The sequence below is a fragment of the Vidua chalybeata genome, chromosome 6 (assembly GCF_026979565.1).
Source record: "Vidua chalybeata isolate OUT-0048 chromosome 6, bVidCha1 merged haplotype, whole genome shotgun sequence".
Classification (NCBI taxonomy): domain Eukaryota; kingdom Metazoa; phylum Chordata; class Aves; order Passeriformes; family Viduidae; genus Vidua; species Vidua chalybeata.
The window spans coordinates 16,061,349-16,080,557 of record NC_071535.1 but is presented as its reverse complement, the minus strand read 5'-3'; the positions used below and the strand labels follow the sequence as shown (position 1 = coordinate 16,080,557).

At 36.5% G+C, this 19,209-nt stretch overlaps 1 protein-coding gene across 2 annotated transcripts; it reads left to right on the top strand.

The window, feature by feature from the left end:
- Positions 1–43: 43 nt before the first annotated feature.
- Positions 44–13,902, top strand: CPSF2 (cleavage and polyadenylation specific factor 2). 2 transcript variants are annotated; one of them, XM_053945431.1, is made up of 15 exons: positions 44–119; positions 611–796; positions 2,292–2,451; positions 2,536–2,641; positions 4,116–4,245; positions 4,568–4,683; positions 5,233–5,420; positions 5,833–6,123; positions 7,217–7,317; positions 7,638–7,838; positions 8,447–8,599; positions 9,147–9,372; positions 11,049–11,348; positions 12,297–12,431; positions 12,580–13,902. In XM_053945431.1, the coding sequence occupies exons 2-15, from the start codon at positions 648–650 to the stop codon at positions 12,670–12,672; spliced, it is 2,349 nt and encodes a 782-aa protein (XP_053801406.1). In that variant the 5' UTR covers positions 44–119; positions 611–647; the 3' UTR covers positions 12,673–13,902. The 2 variants fall into 2 exon arrangements, with proteins under 2 accessions (XP_053801406.1, XP_053801405.1); XM_053945430.1 differs by lacking the exon at positions 44–119 and having other exon boundaries at positions 203–796.
- Positions 13,903–19,209: the final 5,307 nt, after the last annotated feature.

The window sequence follows — 19,209 nt, the reverse complement described above, 5'->3', positions numbered from 1 at the left end:
TCCCCCCGGCGGGCTCGCGGTGGTACCGCCCGCTACCCTTCCGCCTGCTGCCCCTCCTCCCCGCCCCCCGCAAGATGGCGGCGAGCGCGGCGCGGGCTGGGGGTGGTTGAGGGCGGCAGGTACCGGCTCTTTCACATCATCCTCCTCTTCCCCTTGTTCTCCTCGCCTCGGACTGGAGTGGGCGCACGACTCGCCCCCGTGACCCCATCCTCGCCCGGCGAGAGGCCAGGCCCGGGCGCCGGGGCCCGGTGTGGCGCTGGAGCCCCGGAGCCCCCGGACCGCCCCGCGCTGTGCCCCTGCTCGGGCAGGCCCTGGATGTGCCATCTCTGGGTGCCCCCATCCAGCTCTGTGGAGCTGCTGTTAACTGCGCTGCTCCTAGGGATCCTTTTTATAATTATTCTTAATGTTTATCGTAGAGAATTAACCCCACCTCTTTCTAATAAGACCTGCAAGTGTAGAATGTTAATGTCTGAGACTTAATTGGTATCGAGCAGCTGTATTGAACAGTATTAACACCGTTAGCCTGCACATTTTCAGGAATATGTGAAGCTAGATCTTAAATGAAATTTTTCTTTGTGTCAGTCAATGAAACATTTTGTCCCCCATTCAGATTAGTTCTTTTGGAGATTAAACACTTGGAGAGGAAAATGACATCGATTATCAAGTTGACTACGCTCTCGGGGGTGCAGGAGGAATCTGCCCTCTGCTATCTTTTGCAAGTTGATGAGTTTCGTTTTCTTTTGGACTGTGGCTGGGATGAAAACTTTTCTATGGATATTATTGATTCTCTGAGGAAGTAAGTAGTTCAGTTCATACATCTATTAAAATAGGGCTTGGTCTATCTTGAAAGTTTTCAAAATTCCACGCAGTGGTATAATGTATGGTGTTGCTAAATGCAAAATTGGTTTTTTTTGGTGTTTTTTGTTTTTTTTTTTTTTTTTTTTTTTGTGTTTCGTGTATATTTAGTTGAAGGGAATCACACTGCTGAAACATTTCCTGCAAAAACTTGGGATTTTTTTCTTGTCAGTCCAGTGAGTTGTGTCTCTTGACTGTAATTCTCAAACTGTTCAGTTTTTGTTTTGGCTTGGATGATTTGTTTGTTTTTTATTGTCATAAATGTAACAGAGTTTAGGGGAGACTGACCTTGACTGTCAGCTAATTTAGAATAGTTGACTAAGTTTTAAATGGGAGAAGAAGCCTTCGTGCATGTAGGCTGAATACAAAGCAGTTCAACTCTTGGCTCTTGTTTCAAGTTGAATAGACTGTCAGGAAAGCACCTTCTGTCAGGACACCAGCCCTGCAAAGGGAAAAAACAAAGGGAAAAAACCCCTCCAACCCAAGACTTCAATACTGAACTTCTTCAGATGTACAGCAAGGAGCTGTGCTGATTGCCAAGTTAGGACTGAAACATGGAATTGAGAAAGAAACTGAGCTTTTTGATACTAGTTTTGTAGCATTGACACACTTGTAGTGTTTGAAATCTTTTAAGTAAGGATTGTTAGGTACTGAGGATAATTTATAAAAAATTTTTAGTGTCTTATCTAAGAAGTGATTAGATAAAATTCCTTTTATCGTAACAGCCATCGAGAAGAATGTGTGTGCCCCACTTACTATGCAAGGGAACAAAAAACTGTCAGTCCAGCTTGTATTTTCATTTGTTACATGTGTTTTATGCCCTCAAGTTTTTCAGTTATGATATGTAGAAAGGTTTTAGTGAGAGTTCTAATTTTATGCAACAATTTGCAAGCAAAAACAAATGTTTTTAAGAGTAATAAAATCCCCCAAACTGATTTTCTTAAATGATATGTTTGATCTTTTCTGTATTTAAAGAAATATATTTTGATTTGATCTTTATCAGTTTGAGCATTGTTGTGTCTTTGGTCCTATTACTTGGTCACTCTCATCGGAAGAAAAGTTGTCGTCTGTTTTGGGGTGTATAAGCAATTTGTAGCACATCTGTACTGATAATATTCTTGGTCCCTCAGTTAATTTACTTTCTGGTGTCCACTTACATATTAAGGTCTTTTTCATCAGGAGTTTGATGTGAAACTTATGTCTTCAGATCTTAAAGTTATGCTTTCTGAAGTCACTTGTGTTTTAAAGTACTTGAACATTAGGAAACATCTGTAAGTTTTAATTACGATTTTTAAAAGTGTCCCAGTTCTTGAAGGGTTTAAGTTTCATTGTTTGGCATTCAGACTGTGTATATATTCTCAAAGTATCCGTAGCAGGAGATACACAAAACCATACAGAGCTTCTTTCAATGGCTTTTGTTGGCCCTCTTTTTATAGGCATGTACACCAGGTTGATGCTGTTCTTCTTTCCCACCCTGACCCTCTACATCTTGGTGCACTTCCGTATGCAGTTGGAAAAATGGGATTGAATTGTGCCATTTATGCAACTATTCCTGTATATAAAATGGGACAGATGTTTATGTATGATCTCTACCAGGTATGTTTAAGTTGATACTTTCATACACAACATCTTTGATATGGTGGAGTGTTTGAATGCTCTGTACCTCTTTGTTTGTTTTAGTCCCGCCATAATACTGAAGATTTCACACTCTTTACATTGGATGATGTAGATGCAGCCTTTGATAAGATACAACAGCTGAAGTTTTCTCAGATTGTGAACTTAAAAGGTAAAGTTGTCACCAAAACCTCAAGAAATTACTTTTAGTGAAAGGCAACAGAGCAGTTAAGAATTAAAGTAACTTTTTTAAAGGGACTGAATTCTGAAATATTATGTTTTGCTGTGCTGAATTCATTAGCCTCATGTCAGTCTGCATCAAGTGCAATTGTATCTAGAAATGTATAGAACTTTTACTTAATGCAGAGGAGGTGATGCCAAAGAATGTTTAGATGTTTGTTTCTCTTTTGTGTTTTTGTAACTTTTCTTGAAATTTACTGATGTCTGTTGAAATTATTTACTTATGTCTAGGGGTAGATACCTCAGAACTCTCCATAACCAGTACACAAGGGAAAGCTTTCTAGAGCGGGTTACAGAGATGAAGTTACAGCATGTGTGTGATTTAGTGGGGAGATCTTCAGTGACTCAGATCATACTCAGTGTAGTGTATTGCTGGGACCTGTGACAATCAGCAGCTTTCCACTAGTGTTGAATGTAAAGATCAGAGTATAACAAAACCTCTCTTCTTGAACAGAGACACATACAGGCTGACCACCAGCAGTTTGTCTCTGAAGTGTACTGTTTTACAGGTTCATGAATAGTGCTGCCAAAAGACTTGACTTCTTATTTGGAAAGAGGATGTTGTCCTTGAAAGACTGTTGGCCCCTTTTTGAGATAGTTGTAGCAAGGCTATATCTACCTTGAAAATTTTTACATCTAAAGAGTAATTTTAGCATACAACTTTTTTAAAACAACTAACTTCATATTTAATGGAGGTGATTTGAAAAGACTCGATGGAGGCTTTTAAGAAGACAATATATGTTTAATTATTAATTATTACTGTGCATTTAATGCAGCAGAGTCAGTGAATAATGGTTGTGGGTGGTCTCATTTTAATCTGACAAACATGCAGGTTGGTATCAATGACAGGGAGCAACAGTCCCTTTGAAAAATGCATCAGGTGCTGAAAAGTTCTGCCATCCCTGACTGCAGCACATGAGCACCTTTTCTGCTATGGTTTGACTTGAGTGTTTATCATTCTGGAAAGCTTCCAGATTGTATAATTTATGTAAGTTTTCCCAAGTACCTCGAAAGTGATTGATATAGTAAACATTTAGTGTTGCCTCAGAGAGGATCCTGGCTTTCATCATTGTGCTTGCTTTCTTGTGATACGTTTTTTATATAATTTACTGTTGTTTATGTCCATAGTTACAGCAGCTCTGCAGTGCCTCTGAGTATCAGTGGGAGGTAGAGGGAAGAAGTGATCTTTAATTTCTTTATTCTAGAGGAAATATAAAAGTGACTTGCAAAATATTTTGATGTTACTGATTAGACAGGAAGGACGGATGTTACTACTTTTTCATACTTAATTTCATTTTTTTCTCAGTAGTAATTTGGGTATTCAGTAGTTTAAAGTTACTGTATCTTGTTCAGAGTAATGGATTTTAATATGTGTAATCTACCTAAAATACTGAAAACCTTTGTAGGCAAAGGACATGGTTTGTCAATCACACCATTGCCAGCTGGTCACATGATAGGAGGCACAATTTGGAAGATTGTCAAGGATGGGGAGGAAGAAATTGTTTATGCCGTTGATTTCAACCACAAGAGGGAGATGTAAGTTCAACATAGTAATGTATGGTTCTTAGCTGTGTTAGGTGTGTATCATTTAGTGGGTGATAAGGAGGTGTGGAAGTGCATTTCCAATTCTAATAAGACCACTAATTTCATTTGCATCCAGATTAACCAGGTTTAAGCAAGTATTAGCTCTGGGTTTCTTTGTTCCATTTGTTTTTATTTATTTGTAAATTTGAAGCAGGAAGCATTCAGCAGCTGAGTAGTTTGGTTTCTGTACATGCAAATATCTGGGATCTAGCTGTCTTATTTTTTCTCGTAAAATAGAAATGCAAAAAAGTGAGATTTTTCCTTTTTTCCACAGCCATCTGAATGGATGTTCCTTGGAAATGTTGAGCAGGCCTTCATTGCTTATTACAGATTCATTTAATGCTACTTATGTACAACCCAGAAGGAAGCAAAGGGATGAACAGCTGCTGAGTATGTATTGTTTGGGCTTCAAAAATATCAGTAATGTGATTTATTAGCCACTATAAATTGTTTTTCTATGAGAAATTCATCAGCATTTAAACTTAAGAATCCTTATTAAAATGTAACAAGTTTTGAATTATTCTTTTCTGATGATACTGATCCTTTCAGTTAAATGTTTTCCTAACAACAATGAACCATATTTGAAAATAGTATATTTTACCCAATATCCTTAAATCTCTTCAGGGATTTTTAAATTACCTTCCTCAGCACTTTCTTTTTTTAAACTCCATTTTCTGTTGTTTTTTAATTAAAAAAAAAAAAAACAACAAAAAAGAAAGAAGTACCAATGTAGAGCTACTGAGGAAACTCCAGCTCCCTTTAATTGTGGTGGAAATGTAGATTTGGATCTCTTTTCGAGTTTCATTTGTTTCTGTGTTCAGTACACTTTTGAATACAATTACTAGTGTAATATAACAAAAAAAAAAATCCAATCCACACTACAAACCTTCTAACTTTGGTTCAAAGTATAAGTAGGTTTTTGTTTTTAATTCTTCTTAGCTAATGTTTTGGAGACATTACGAGGTGATGGAAATGTATTAATAGCCGTGGATACAGCAGGCAGAGTTCTGGAACTTGCTCAGCTTCTTGATCAGATCTGGAGAACAAAAGATGCAGGATTAGGAGTCTACTCTCTTGCACTTTTGAATAATGTCAGCTACAATGTAGTGGAGTTCTCTAAATCACAGGTTTGTTTTAATTTTAAAATCCAATTATGAAGGGTAAAGGAACATTTATGCAAAAGCTTTTCTTTTTAATGTTATAAAGTGGCAAAGTACTGGGGGAATGTCCTTATTCTGTACTGCATGTTTGTGTCTCAGCTCTTTTGCTCAAGTAACACGATGTCCAGTTGTAACAGTGGGCATGTTTCTTGATACTGATTTCTGTCTTTAGGATAAGACTTGTTAGCATAGTTTATAGTTGTTAAAAAAGAGAGCTTAAAGTACTTGTTTCAGTGTTGCTTATGCTCAACATTATTTCTATACCTGCTGAGAAATACTGAAGTAATCATAAGCATATTGCATCCTGTACTTCATATGAAGCTTATACTGTTGAAGAGCTTGTATTTGTATAGATAACTTCTTCTAATACATATTTTAGGTCGAATGGATGAGTGACAAATTGATGAGGTGCTTTGAAGACAAGAGAAACAACCCTTTTCAGTTCCGCCATCTCTCCTTATGTCACAGTCTGTCTGATCTGGCTCGAGTGCCAAGTCCAAAAGTTGTTCTTGCCAGTCAGCCTGACTTGGAGTGTGGGTTTTCTAGAGATCTTTTTATTCAGTGGTGCCAGGATTCCAAAAACTCCATAATTTTAACTTACCGCACTACACCTGGAACATTAGCACGATTCCTGATTGATAATCCGTCTGAAAAAGTTATAGATATTGAGGTAAGCGTTGTCTCTGTAGCTCCAGGTTTTAATTGTGTACCATCTGGGGTCATGTGGGCAAAACTGAGCATAGTTTCCTTTTTGATCTTCTGGAAGTGCTTCTAGTGGAGGAGAGAAACCTGAAATCAGTATGTTGCATATTTATCAGATTGTGGATAAATTTACATAAAAATAAGTCTCCTACTGAGAACTGCAAAATGCATTTTCATGGCATGGCAAAATTAATAGAGCTGAGCATGAAGTTCCTTTTAAATATTTATTTTTACACAACTTGTTCCTTTGTATTTGTATTACAATAGAAAAATTCTGCTTGCAGTTGATGTATAGATCACCACATATAATGGGTTGGTCTTGCTGGAAAATTCTCCCGGTTTGGGTGAGAGGAGAATCAAGTCAAATTCGTATAATATATCCCAACAGGATTAGAAGGATGAGCAAATTCTGGAAATTAGGAGATAATTAATTGCTGTTCATGCTTTCAAGTTGTTTTTAATAATCTGTACACCTGTGTCTACTTCCTTCTGGTGCACATTGTTAATTTATGGAAGTCCTCTGTGATTGCAGTGATAATTTCAATACTGATGATGCAGCTTTATTTTGGTTTTAGATTGGATTGAAATAATTGAATTATAGTATTAGATTATTACTAGAATTCAGTTTATTCAAAGTGAGCTGTACTCAGGAAGCAAGAAACAAAATCTACCATTGTTTTGTCAGCTAGTATGACTTTGCTAGTTTCTTCTGGTTTGATGTTAATGATTGAAAAACTAAAAAAACACTGGTCATTTAAAGTATTTTCCTTCACTTATTGGAGAGATATTTCCTGAAGACATTTTCAGAAATTTTTGGAAAGCTTAATTGATTTTAATATTTTTAGAAATGCTTTAATTTAAAGCAGACTGTACAAATTGGTACTCTCATGATGTTACCATGTCAGGGTACCACATTTTTGCCATAGTCTTGTCTTGTATGTAACATACAATTTATACTTGCCCTTGGTGCCTGAGAACAAATATTCTTGTCAGCAGCGCATAGGAGAAGTATTAAAGTTGTGTCAGCTACTCACAATAAGTAATTTTTATTCCATCTGCAGTTGAGAAAACGTGTCAAGTTGGAAGGAAAAGAACTTGAAGAATACCTAGAAAAGGAAAAACTGAAGAAAGAGGCAGCTAAGAAGTTAGAGCAGTCTAAAGAGTAAGTATGTTGCTCATTCTGCTGTTATGATCAGAGTTGAGATTTCTGTGTGATTATTCTGCTTCTTCAACTCTTTTCAGGCCTATATGAAAATTAGAGTTTCACTAGCTTTGTTTGAGGGAATCAGGAGTGGTTGTCTTTGATCTGTTGTTCTGATAGGGCCAGTTTCATCTGCCATTTGACTGTGAGCTCTTTCTCAGATACATAAACTGCCCTTGGTTAGTGTTATGTCAACTGTTATTTTCTACTCAGTGTGTTTACATAATATGAAACCTGAAGGAAAAAAAAAAGTGCTAGGTATTTTTGGAATGTCATTTCAGGGCAGATATTGATTCCAGTGATGAGAGTGATGCTGAGGAGGATATTGATCAGCCGACTTTACATAAGACCAAACATGATTTGATGATGAAAGGTGAAGGTAGCCGGAAAGGAAGCTTCTTCAAACAGGCAAAAAAATCTTATCCAATGTTTCCAGCTCCTGAAGAAAGAATTAAATGGGATGAATATGGTGAAATTATCAAGTATGTGGTGGTAATGTATACTAACATAGTAGCTGTGAAATAATAAAAAACTAGAAGTAATTGAATTTACCATTTTGTCTGTTTTGCAGCATTGCTATATGCTCTTCAAACTGCTAAGTCTTAGAGAAAGTTTATGATAAGGATTGAAGCTGCAGAGTGCTGATCCTTGACCTGTGTTCACACCTTTTAGGATGTATTTTCATTCCAGGCTTTTTTTTTTTTAATCTTTTGAGGTAGAAGATTTTAAATTCTTTTAACCTGACTTTTTTCTGCTTTATATTTCACTTAATGTTAAATTTGTGACGTGAGAAAACACTAATCATCCTAAGAAAATTCAGTGATATTTGTCAGCTTTGCTTAAGGAATACTTGCTAGAAATCCTCAATTTGCTAGTATTTCCTAAGTTAATCAAGTTCTTTTTTAAGATAGGAAGGTCATATTTTCCAAATCAGCTCTGTTCAAGTGTGGAAATGTTTGGCAGGTGTAGTAAAATTGCTGGCAATAACAGTTACAAAAAAATCTTAGTAGTAATAATCAGCACTGTTTGTTTTTATATTGGGTTGTGCTTTGGTTTTACTCTAAAAAGCAAAATGCCTTTCATTCTTTAGACCTGAGGATTTTCTAGTTCCAGAACTACAAGCAACAGAAGAAGAAAAAAGCAAATTAGAGTCTGGTTTGACAAATGGAGAGGAGCCTATGGACCAGGATTTATCAGATGTTCCTACCAAATGTATTTCTGCAACAGAATCCATGGAAATTAAGTGAGTGACTGTTCTCAATTCTGCTAGAACAGTGGCATGGGTACAGTGCAAATTGGGTAAAGGGCTAGCTTGGATTTAAGAAAGTGGGAAAGGACTTGATTTTAGTTTGCTTTTTTCCCTGAGCTAAGTTGTATTTTACTAGTCTTTCTGGGAGCACAGAACAGTCTTATGGTTCCCCAGTCTTAAAAAATTTGGTTTGTTTCCAGCCTTATGGAGACAGCTGGAAAAGACAGAAGAAATGATACAATAGTAGGCTAGCATAGATACTTAAGTATGTTTTGTTAAAATGATAACATATTCAAATATGCTTATTTCATGCATAACTTATTTTTTTTTATAACTGTGTAAGTGAATTTTGTGAATGTATAGTGTTAAATACACACATGCTAATATTTGACAACTGTATTTTACAGATCCATAATACACTGTGCTGACAGCTTTTGTCAATGTACAATAATTTAAATATATCTTAAAGTATTTTGGAGCACTCAAAGGTTTAATCTTTTAAACTAAAACATATTATTCTCGGTTTTTAAATTCAAACTAGAGCCAGAGTTACATACATTGACTACGAAGGACGTTCAGATGGGGACTCAATTAAAAAAATTATTAACCAAATGAAACCAAGACAACTGGTGATTGTCCATGGACCACCTGAGGCCAGTCAGGACCTTGCAGAATGTTGCAGAGCTTTTGGTGGAAAAGATATTAAAGTTTACATGCCCAAACTTCATGAAACTGTAGATGCTACAAGTGAAACTCACATTTACCAGGTAAGGTACTGGAATTTTTTAGTTGTGTAACTTGTGTGGTCGGTAGTAGAGCTGTATGAGGAGAATGTAATTTGCCCTCTGTTCTTTGGGAGAGAAAAGGTGGTAGCACTTGCGAGTTCAATTAATTTTGTGTCATCAAGGCATTAGTTGTGTTTTTCTGTCTTTTAGATAAGCATTCTCCTGAGGCTTATTATTCATAAGTGTTTGAAAGCTTGAATGTGATATCAGTGTGTTTTTACCTGAAGTGCAAAAGGCAACATTTGTCTCCACAGGGGCATCAGTTTGCTTTATTGAAGTATTTTCACATTTATAATGCCTACATTTAGAATACCATTGTATACTAGCTACAATTCAGCATTCTCTTTGGAATCTCAAATGGAGCCTTAAAGAGCTAGGATTAAAAAATGCTTCATACTTAAATAGTACCTAAGAGTGAACATGTAAAATTAGGAGCAAGCTAATGATAAAAACAAATAAGATACCCGTACCCCCAAAAAACTTAATGTGATGATTCTTGGTAAGTAACGTTATGATAATGTATTGCTGTGTGTTAGCCATGAAAATTAAATGCAATATATTAAGTTCTAAATAAGAAAGCTGGAATAGCTTATGTGAATTATGTGAAAATTGTCTATGTTCCCAATTTAATTTTCAAAGTTGTTTAGAGGGAAGTCTCTCACAAGCACTTTTTGCAGTAGTCCTTTATTCCTTTGTTCTTTTAAAGTTAATAGAAAAACATTGGTAGAATTGTTGAAAGAAGTACTTCTGTTTCTTTCCAGAGAAAAATCTGTTCTCGTCTAGAAAGTAGAAAATTCCAGTTATTAAAAATCATCTAGTTATGGCAGCCTTAAAACAGCATGTTTTCTGCATGTTGGTTGTTGGGATTTTTTGTTTGTTTTTTAAGGCTATGAGAGTTGCTAGTGTGTAAGAAATGACCCAGAAGAATTGCAGTGGCCATATTGAATTTGAAAATAATAGATGTGAGTGAAGTGTCAGTGTAACAGTGTCATTTGAGTGGGCTGTGCTGCACATGGGTGGGTAGCTGGAGGTTCTTTCACACGGTTGGAGCCTTGATTGCACTATGGGAATCATGGACCTTTTAATGTGGATAACAATCTCTAAGAATAGAGCTTTATTTAAAGGATTAAAGTCCCAGAGTCCACCAGAGGAATCAGGGTTAGGACACTTAAAAGTCTCATACTACAACATCCTTTCTTACAATAAAATAGTAATTATAATTTTTTGGAGGGTTGAAATTTTTAACTATTCATCAGTAACCTAAATGTATCTATAGGAACTTCCTCTGAATTTGCTAAGACCAACTGAGGAACAACTTGGCTGCAAAAAAGGTTTCTGTTTTTTAAAAAGAAATTATTGCTCTTGCTGTAAATTTAAGTCAAGCTTTGCAGTTCTATAGGTTCTTTTTTAATTTTAGCCAAGATGAGAAAGGTGTTGATCTCTGGTGCTTTTTAAGTTGTAATACAAGTGTTACATATATTAAATTTTAAAGTATCTTGCCTTGGTGATACCAGTTCCATCCTTTCTCTCCAGAAGAGTTCATGAATCAAACCAATTGGAAAGATGATGAAGAGAAACTTGCTAATCTTTAAAACTTTAAATAAGACCTCTGTATTTTCCTTGAAACTAATACTACTTTTATTTTTTGTGCAACTCAGGTCAGGTTGAAAGATTCTCTTGTCAGCTCTCTTCAGTTCTGTAAAGCCAAGGATGCTGAATTGGCTTGGATAGATGGTGTTCTGGACATGAGGGTTTCCAAAGTGGATACTGGAGTTATTTTGGAAGAGGGAGAGTTGAGGGAAGATGAAGACTTAGAGATGCAAGTGGATGTGCCTTCTTCAGACTCGAGTGTGATTGCACAACAGAAGGCCATGAAAAGCCTCTTTGGTGATGATGACAAGGAGATGTGTGAGGAGAGTGAGATCATTCCTACTTTAGAACCTCTGCCACCTCATGAGGTACAGAAATTATGCTGGTCTGGATTTCTTTTATGAAGACCTCTGTATTCATTTGTCTTTTTCTAGTGCTTAGAGGTTGATACTGTGATCATACTCAAATGAAAGCCTAACTGAAACTGGGTTTTCATTTTTGGGTTTCTTTTTGTTAAACCTGGTGCTGTTCTTTGTTCAGCTTTTATGCTTTTCAGTGAGGATGATCTGTTGCATCCATTAACAGAGCCATATATTTATGAAATAAGATTTTAATTAATGTGTGTCTTATCTGTAATTAGTACTTGCAGACAGAGGAATCAGTTGGTGTTAGTCACTTCAGGATTTTATTGTGTTTTGTTGATGCTATGGAAGATACTTCATATACTTGAGATACAGATCTTTGACATTCATACATCTGCTTCTATAGTAGTGATTTGAGAATTCATTAAGTTTGTCTTTGGTATAAATTTATCATAGCTCTTAAAATAGTTTGCATTTTAGGAGATACTATTTTATCTTTCTGTTGAATTATTCCAGTACCTTTTAATCCTAGAGATGGTTTTTAAGATTCTCTGTTTCACAGTCCTAAATGTAGTCTGTTCTGGGAGCTAGAGAATTGTGGACACAGCTCTAAAGTCTGTTCAGATTCATGGCAACCATCATAGCACCCTGTACTGATCAGCAGTACAGCTCACTGCAGCTTGGTCCCTGGCATAGCATGGCTTGGAAGAGGCATCTTCATTGTAGCTTTCTATTTGTCTTCAATATGTGAGCAAAGAAAAACCTTTTGCTTTTTGTGATGGGTAACTTCTAAGGCTCTTCTGTCCTGAAGATGTATTGCTGGAGGTGAACAGAAATAGAACTAATTTAGAGTCCTGTAGTCTTGGGTGCACTGCTGCCAACGCAATAATGAGCTCTTTGGAAAAATGGAAGGTGTTAAATAGAAGCAGTAAAATTGTGTATGTTGTTTTGAAGGTTCTTGGGCATCAGTCTGTGTTTATGAATGAGCCAAGACTGTCTGACTTCAAGCAGGTTCTCTTGCGGGAAGGTATACAAGCTGAATTTGTTGGAGGAGTGCTTGTGTGCAACAACCTGGTGGCTGTCCGCAGGGTAGGTGTCCTGTGTTTTAATCTCTTTGGCAAACAATATTATAAAATAATATATATTATTTTAGTAATAAATAAAATCTTATTTTAGTAATAAATGAAGTTTCTCATTCATGTAAAGATAATAAATTGAAACATATCTTTTGTTTCAGACTGAGACAGGCCGTATTGGATTGGAAGGCTGCCTCTGCCAGGACTTCTATAGGATAAGAGACCTTTTATATGAGCAATATGCTATTGTCTAAGAAAAGTGCTGCAAAGGTGTTTTCACTTGAACTTTTACAGACAATGGAGGTTTCTCCCAGTTCTGACTTTTTGTAGTTTTCTAATTTATACAGGGAAACCTAATTCATAAAGAACAGTTAGCTGCCATGAACATGTGAGTGACTGCTACATAAATCTGTTGGTACATTCCAAGTAGATGACTGTTAAACTGTTACAACTTGGCATCTCCCACATAACACATTATAAATGAGTTTGTGACTATGAATGCTCCTCAAGAAAGGTTAAATTTGTTAGGGCATGTTTTGGTTTCACAGATTTCCTGTCAAAGAGTACAAAACATGTAAAAGTCATTCTTTTGTTCTAAAATAAGATTGGATAAAGAACTATGGTTTCTTTGGTTTTGTTCATTTTGGTTTCTGTGTGGTTGTTTTTGGTTTCGGTTGCTTGGGGTTTTTTTTTAGTGATTTTGATTTGGGGAACAGTCTTAAATATCTCCCTCTTTTGTTTTTAAATTGAGCTTAGTTTAAGTACATTATTAACAGCCCACTTAAAGCTAGACTGCCTAAAGTTTCCCCAGTGTTAATCTGGCTGCATCTTAATGCTGCATCTGTTCCATCTTACTGATTTGTTCTGAAACAGCATTTCATGTTCTAATCTGCAGGATAAAAAATTTACTTGGGCAATTACTTTAAGAAGATTGGATTATATTTTCAGGCAGTTTAAAATGCAGTAATTATGGTTCAGAGTAACTTCTGCGCAAACTTACAGAATTTGTAACTCCTAGCTCTTCCAAAATGATGCCAATTATAAAACCTTTTCTAAGTTCTGATTTTAATACTTTTAAAAGCCTTTATCCATGCACTGCTGTTCGTTCAGAGTGCCATGAGCCAAGTTCAGGAAAATCTTTTCTCTTGAAATCTGAGTTCACGTAATGTATTTAATGATTTTCTGCTATGTTCTGTTCTAGATGACAGTAAGAATTATTGTAGCTGCTGATGCTAGGAATTTACCTAAAACACAGTTTTGAGTTCATTAATTTCTCAGAAATTAACTTATGAAAACAAATGGCCTCTCGAGTTTATTTAATCCTTTTCTCCCCTATCCATGTGTGAAACACCAGCTTTGGCAGTGGAGGGTTGTTTGCTTTTTACATAAAACAATGTAATATATGCTCTTTGTGTGTATGCTTAAATAAAGCCTTTTGAAGAAGTGGCAAAAAATAGCCCTGTGGGCTATCAATGGAAAGATAATTTACTTTGCAATTCATTCTCAACAAAAATTTTCTATCTGATCTACAGACTATTCTGTTTAAAATAGTAGCTTAAAAATGAAGACTGTATTAAACATTTGATAGAACTATATATTAGAAATGTAAAAAAATTGAAAATATAATACTGAGTGAGAATGTATTTTCTTACACAAAATCTAGGGATAACTAGATAGCTCAGTTTTGTGGGTTTTTTTTTCTTAACCTTCTACAAAAATCTGTATTTCCCTTATATTGATAACCAGAACTTCATAGAAATGCTCTGGTTTTGTAGCAATGCTATGTAAATCTGTATGATGCTGAATACTCGTTGCTGAATACTATTGTATTACTGCTGTTGTTGATACTAGTGAACTTTTATAAAGTGAGTTACTTTGTACATAATCATATTGGCCATAGGACTTTAACCTGGAGGGCTTAGGATGGGAAGGGATCACATACGCCTGCGTGGAATACACTAATAAAGAAAAAGAAACCCTTAGGAAGTCTAAATAGTGCTGTTTTTTAAAAAAAGGATAAAGACAGCACAGTGTGATCATAAGCCTTTCTATCAGTTTTGTTTGTTTTTCTAAGTTACTGATACGAATTCAGCTAAGATCACATTTTAGTGTTATCAGTCACTACATTCTAGTGTGTGCTGACAGAGAATCCCAAATTAGTGCTATTACTGAGGAAAAGGCTCAAGTATAAGCAAAACAACATCTTATTTTAGTCTATTCAGTATAAGTGTGGCTTAAGTGTGAAATCAGACCTAGAAAGCTGACATGCAAGGTGAAAGTAGTCAGCTGAGTGCTGGGACTGGAGTTCTGGACGTCTGTAGAGAATGTATCACAGGCTGCACTGGTGCTGTGGGGCAGGTGTGCTCCTCAGCTGGGCATGCAGTGCTTGTAAAGCAGTGTGCACCTGAAGCCAATGCTCATTAATTTTGCCTATTCTGCTGTCAGTTCCTTGATACGTTCTCAACTATGATTTGCTTTAGACAGTAATTGAACTTCTCTATGTGATTTCCAGAGTTACTAGTCTGGTTCTAGTTTTTATCTGAACTAAAAGATTGATTTCCCCTTACCTTCACAAAATGTCAGTACTGCCGTGATCTGTAAGTTGTGTTTTCAGGCTTCTACATTTTCTTCATTAGCTGTAAAAATGTGACAAAGAATACCATTTCTTATTCTGTGCTCTGTTGCTCCTGAGGGTAAGAACATGAACCTCAAACCTAGTTTTGGTGTTCACCAGTTAAAAATATTTCCTTCCAGGGCTCCTGGATAGTTCAGATTACTCACATAAGAAGAACCAAGGGTATATGAAGACATAGGCAAGGTCTCTAATGATAAAATAATAATTATAGCATTAATTATTATGCTATTTCTATTATCAAAACATAGCTGTACCCTGAGTTAAATAACATTGTTTGTGACAGTTTAATTTTTAATAATTTTACTTTGACAATAAGGGCTGGAGGTGAAGTGAAGGTGACAGTCTTTTCCATTCTTCAACAATATTTAGATGTAACCAGATCCAGTTCTCAAAATACACTGGATGTATTTAATGTAAATACACCATACAGGATGCCCAGCATTCTGTCAGAGTAACAGTCTTGTGAGAGCATTTGAGATCTACTTGCTGCTACAACTTGCTTAGAAATGTAGGGATTTTCCCATATCTCTACTAGTTTTTAAGTGGAGTCAAATGCTATTCATTAGGAATTAACAAGCAGAGACATGCTTCCTCCCCATCCTCCAATCTAAATAATTGTTATAGGTGGTTGTACCCTAAACCACTTGTTTTGTACAGAATCAAGATTTCTTTGATAAGGCATGACATGTATTTACTACTTCAGGTACTAAAGGGGAGTGTATTACCTGTGGAAAACACTTAAACTTGGTTCTGGCCAAGACAGGTTGATTTTTACAGCAGCCAGGAGGGGCATGGCCAGGACCTAGAGGCTATTCCATGCCACCTCAGGTTGTTTTCCAAGAATGGGTAAGGGGTCCCTTCCTGGCAGTGGTAAGGTATTCTTGGGCTCCTGTTGGTGCAGGGGTGAGCATTCACATGGGAATGGGTCACTTCCTTTGTACACTTCTGTTATTAATGTTGTTGCTGTTACTGTTCATTTTCTTATTTCATTGCTGTTTCTGGTAAATTGGTCTTATCTCAACCCACAATCTTCACTTTTTGTGACTCCAGTTCTTCTCTTCAGCCCCAAGAGGGGAAGGGAGGAGTGAACAAGTGGCACATGTTTGAGTGTTTTGGAGGGAACTCTAAATGGGAGAATACCATTCCTAAACTATGAAATCTACTAAAATTTTTCGAGTCTTTGTCAAAAGTAATCTTACTTTAAGGATCTGAATGTTGCATGATAGTCTGTTTCATGGATTTTAGAGATGTTTTCATAGTTTTGAAAAGGAAGTGCTGGGGAAGCTGATCTCACAGTCAAATCTGATAAAGAAATGTATCTAGTAACCAAAATTGTAGTTCTTGGTCTGAATACTGTGTAAGTCATCAATGGTAGTTCAAAATGGGATAATGAAACTATATCAAAAGAATCTATAAAATTGCCTGTTAGCATTTATTTTTAAAAATACTTTCAACAGTATTAAGTCTTACCTTCTCTTGAGACTCGTTTTGATTGGGTAAGAGAAATAATACAAAGATCAAAATCTCATAGAATCGTAGAATGGTTTGGTTTGGAAGGGGCCTTAAAAGATCACCTGGTTTCAGTGCTCTGCCATGGGCAGGGACACCTTTCACTAGACCAAGTTGCTCAAAGCCCCGTCCAACCTGGTCTTGAACACTTCCAGAGATGAGCCATCCACAGCTTCTCGGGGCAACTTGTGCCAGTATGTCATCCCCACTCAACAGTGAAGAATTTCTTCCTAGTTCCTACTTCCTAGTAGGTTTACCTAATCTAAACCTACTCTTTCAGTTTAAAGCCATTTCCCCTTGTCTTATCACTACATATCCTTATAAAAAGTCTCTCTCCAGCTCTCCTGTAGGATCCCTTTAAGTACTGGAAGGTGCTCTAAGGTTTCTTCAGAGCTTTCTCTTTTCCAGGCTAGACCACTCCAACTCTCTCAGCCTGCCTTCATGGGAGACTCCAGCCCCCTGATCATATTCATGGCCATCCTCTGCAGTTGCTCCAACAGGTCCAGGTCCTTCCTGTACTGTGGACACCAGAGCTGGATGCAGCACTGCAGGTGGGATCTCACCAGAGTGGAGTTGAGGGCAGATCCCCTCCTTCACTCTGCTTCCCACACTGCTCTGTATGCAGTCCAGGATACAATTGGCTCTCTGGGCTGCAAGAGCACATTGCCAGTTCATGTCCATCCTGCACTACCAGCATTTATTTTTGGAGTCTTGTTGCGTGGCTTGTTTCCTGCAAGTACAGAACAGTTTCAGTTCAGTGGTAAGTGAGCTGATTCTTCCTTTCAGCTCTAACACTTCCTACAGTGGTAGAAGAGGAATATAGTTATGAGTATTTGGGAGAGCAAGATGGTTTCATACCGAGAACTTCAAGTTTTACTGTCTTTGATAGGTTATATATTACCATTGTGATAAGTGAAAAATCAAAAAAACAACCCCACTCCTGCATTATTTAGTAGAACTTACAGTAAGCCCTGTAACTGTTTTCCTGGAAGAGAAGGATCCATACAAACTTAAGGTCAGAAGAAACAAGTTTGCTCTGTGAGCTTTAAGCAGTAAAAACCTGCCTGTTGTTGTATAATCCTCTTAGGTGATGCGAGCTGGATCTTTGATTCAACAGCTGAATGATAATGAGCTGAGCATCTGCCAAAAAGTATAGTTTGTAACTGCAATGTGGCAGTCACCGATTTTGGTAATGAACAGCTATATTCAGTTCTGCAGGCTTTTCTTAAATATTTTTCATTTTCAGTGCAGCTTTTTGGAAGTGATTAAAACTTCTCTAAAAGCTACTTTTGATAAATTATTCTGAAGAAATTTGCAATGGTGGTCATTTAAATTAAAAAAAAATACAACCCAAACCGCAGGCTTTCTGTTGAACTTGGCCCAAGGTTGATACCAGTTTTTGTAAAAGTGACTCTGGAAAATTACATGGGAAACCAATGGAGAGCGTTCATCATGTTGTGTAGTATTGGCTACCAATGCCCTTGCTAGTATTTGAGATGTAGAAAGTAAGCATAACATTTAATTTCAATAAAATGTCAGAAATTTTACAAGTAAAAAAAAATTCCATCTTCAAAATGTTGAAGGTTTTTATTTTTAGATGCATCCAAAATTATTTTTTCCTTTGTTTGTGATTAATTAGTTTATGGGAATATATAGGTGTGAAGAATGAACTTAGTAACACAGTTGTTAAGCAGCAGCTCTTGGAGTGATTGACTTCTCAAGCATTGGTTTTACTGATACCTTCTTAAAGTTGTCACTTAACTCAGTTGCCTTGTCTGCAAGAAGTCTCATTTAGTTTTCTCACCAGTTCTGAACCATGTTGTAATACACAGCACAGTCATTTACTCAAGTGCTTTACAGCTCTGTAAATAAGAACAAGAACTCTAATTTGGAGTGAGGGAGTTTAGATTGCTGAGTTCTAGCAAAGAAAGGAGATCATTAATAGTCTAGAGGTTTGAAGAGTACCTTTTATTGGTGTTTAAGGTTATAGTTTTATGTTAAAACCATTGCAGTTAATCTAATCCAGAGAACTGCTTCCTCTCCAGCTGTTAATATTTATGTAGAAAAAGCAAAAATGTGACTGACAGGTATTATACCTTATTTGCCAGTACACTTTATTTTACAATATTTTTCTCCATTGTAGTTACTTCAAACTGTGGGGTTTTTAGTCTTCAGTCCATCTGTGTAAGTTTTATAGTGTGCTCATCTCAGCTATTATTACCAAAGTTTCTTAGCAATAATCCTGAGGCAGGTAGGTAATGTGTCTTAATCAGCAGTAGCACTCAAATTGTGTAGTGAAGTTGTAGAAAAGGATTTTGAAAGATCCTTGTAAGGAAAAAATGGGATATAGTTAGAACTTAATCATCACTGAAACTTAGTAGGACTGTCAGCTGTTTAATTTCTATATCTACCTCTGATGCCATGATGGGAACAGGCATCTCAGGAATGCTTTCTGATGCCACTGCAGTGAACTGTCAAATAAAAAAAAAAAAAAAAAAAAAAGATCATTTACCTAACTAACCTGTTGCATATGCTTCAATATATGAACCTGAAAACGTTTTCATGGTGTGGATTACATACCAAAAATTGTGATATTGGATATGGTAACATTGCCACTCATTTTGTAATTTTACTACATGTCTGGGGC

Excerpts from the sequence above, each read along its gene's own strand:
- CPSF2 (XM_053945430.1), top strand. The coding sequence starts at position 561 with ATGAAATTTTTCTTTGTGTCAGTCAATGAAACATTTTGTCCCCCATTC. Across the intron at positions 5,421-5,832 it reads TGGAGTTCTCTAAATCACAG|GTCGAATGGATGAGTGACAA; the intron begins GTTTGTTTTAAT and ends TACATATTTTAG. Across the intron at positions 12,432-12,579 it reads ACCTGGTGGCTGTCCGCAGG|ACTGAGACAGGCCGTATTGG; the intron begins GTAGGTGTCCTG and ends CTTTTGTTTCAG.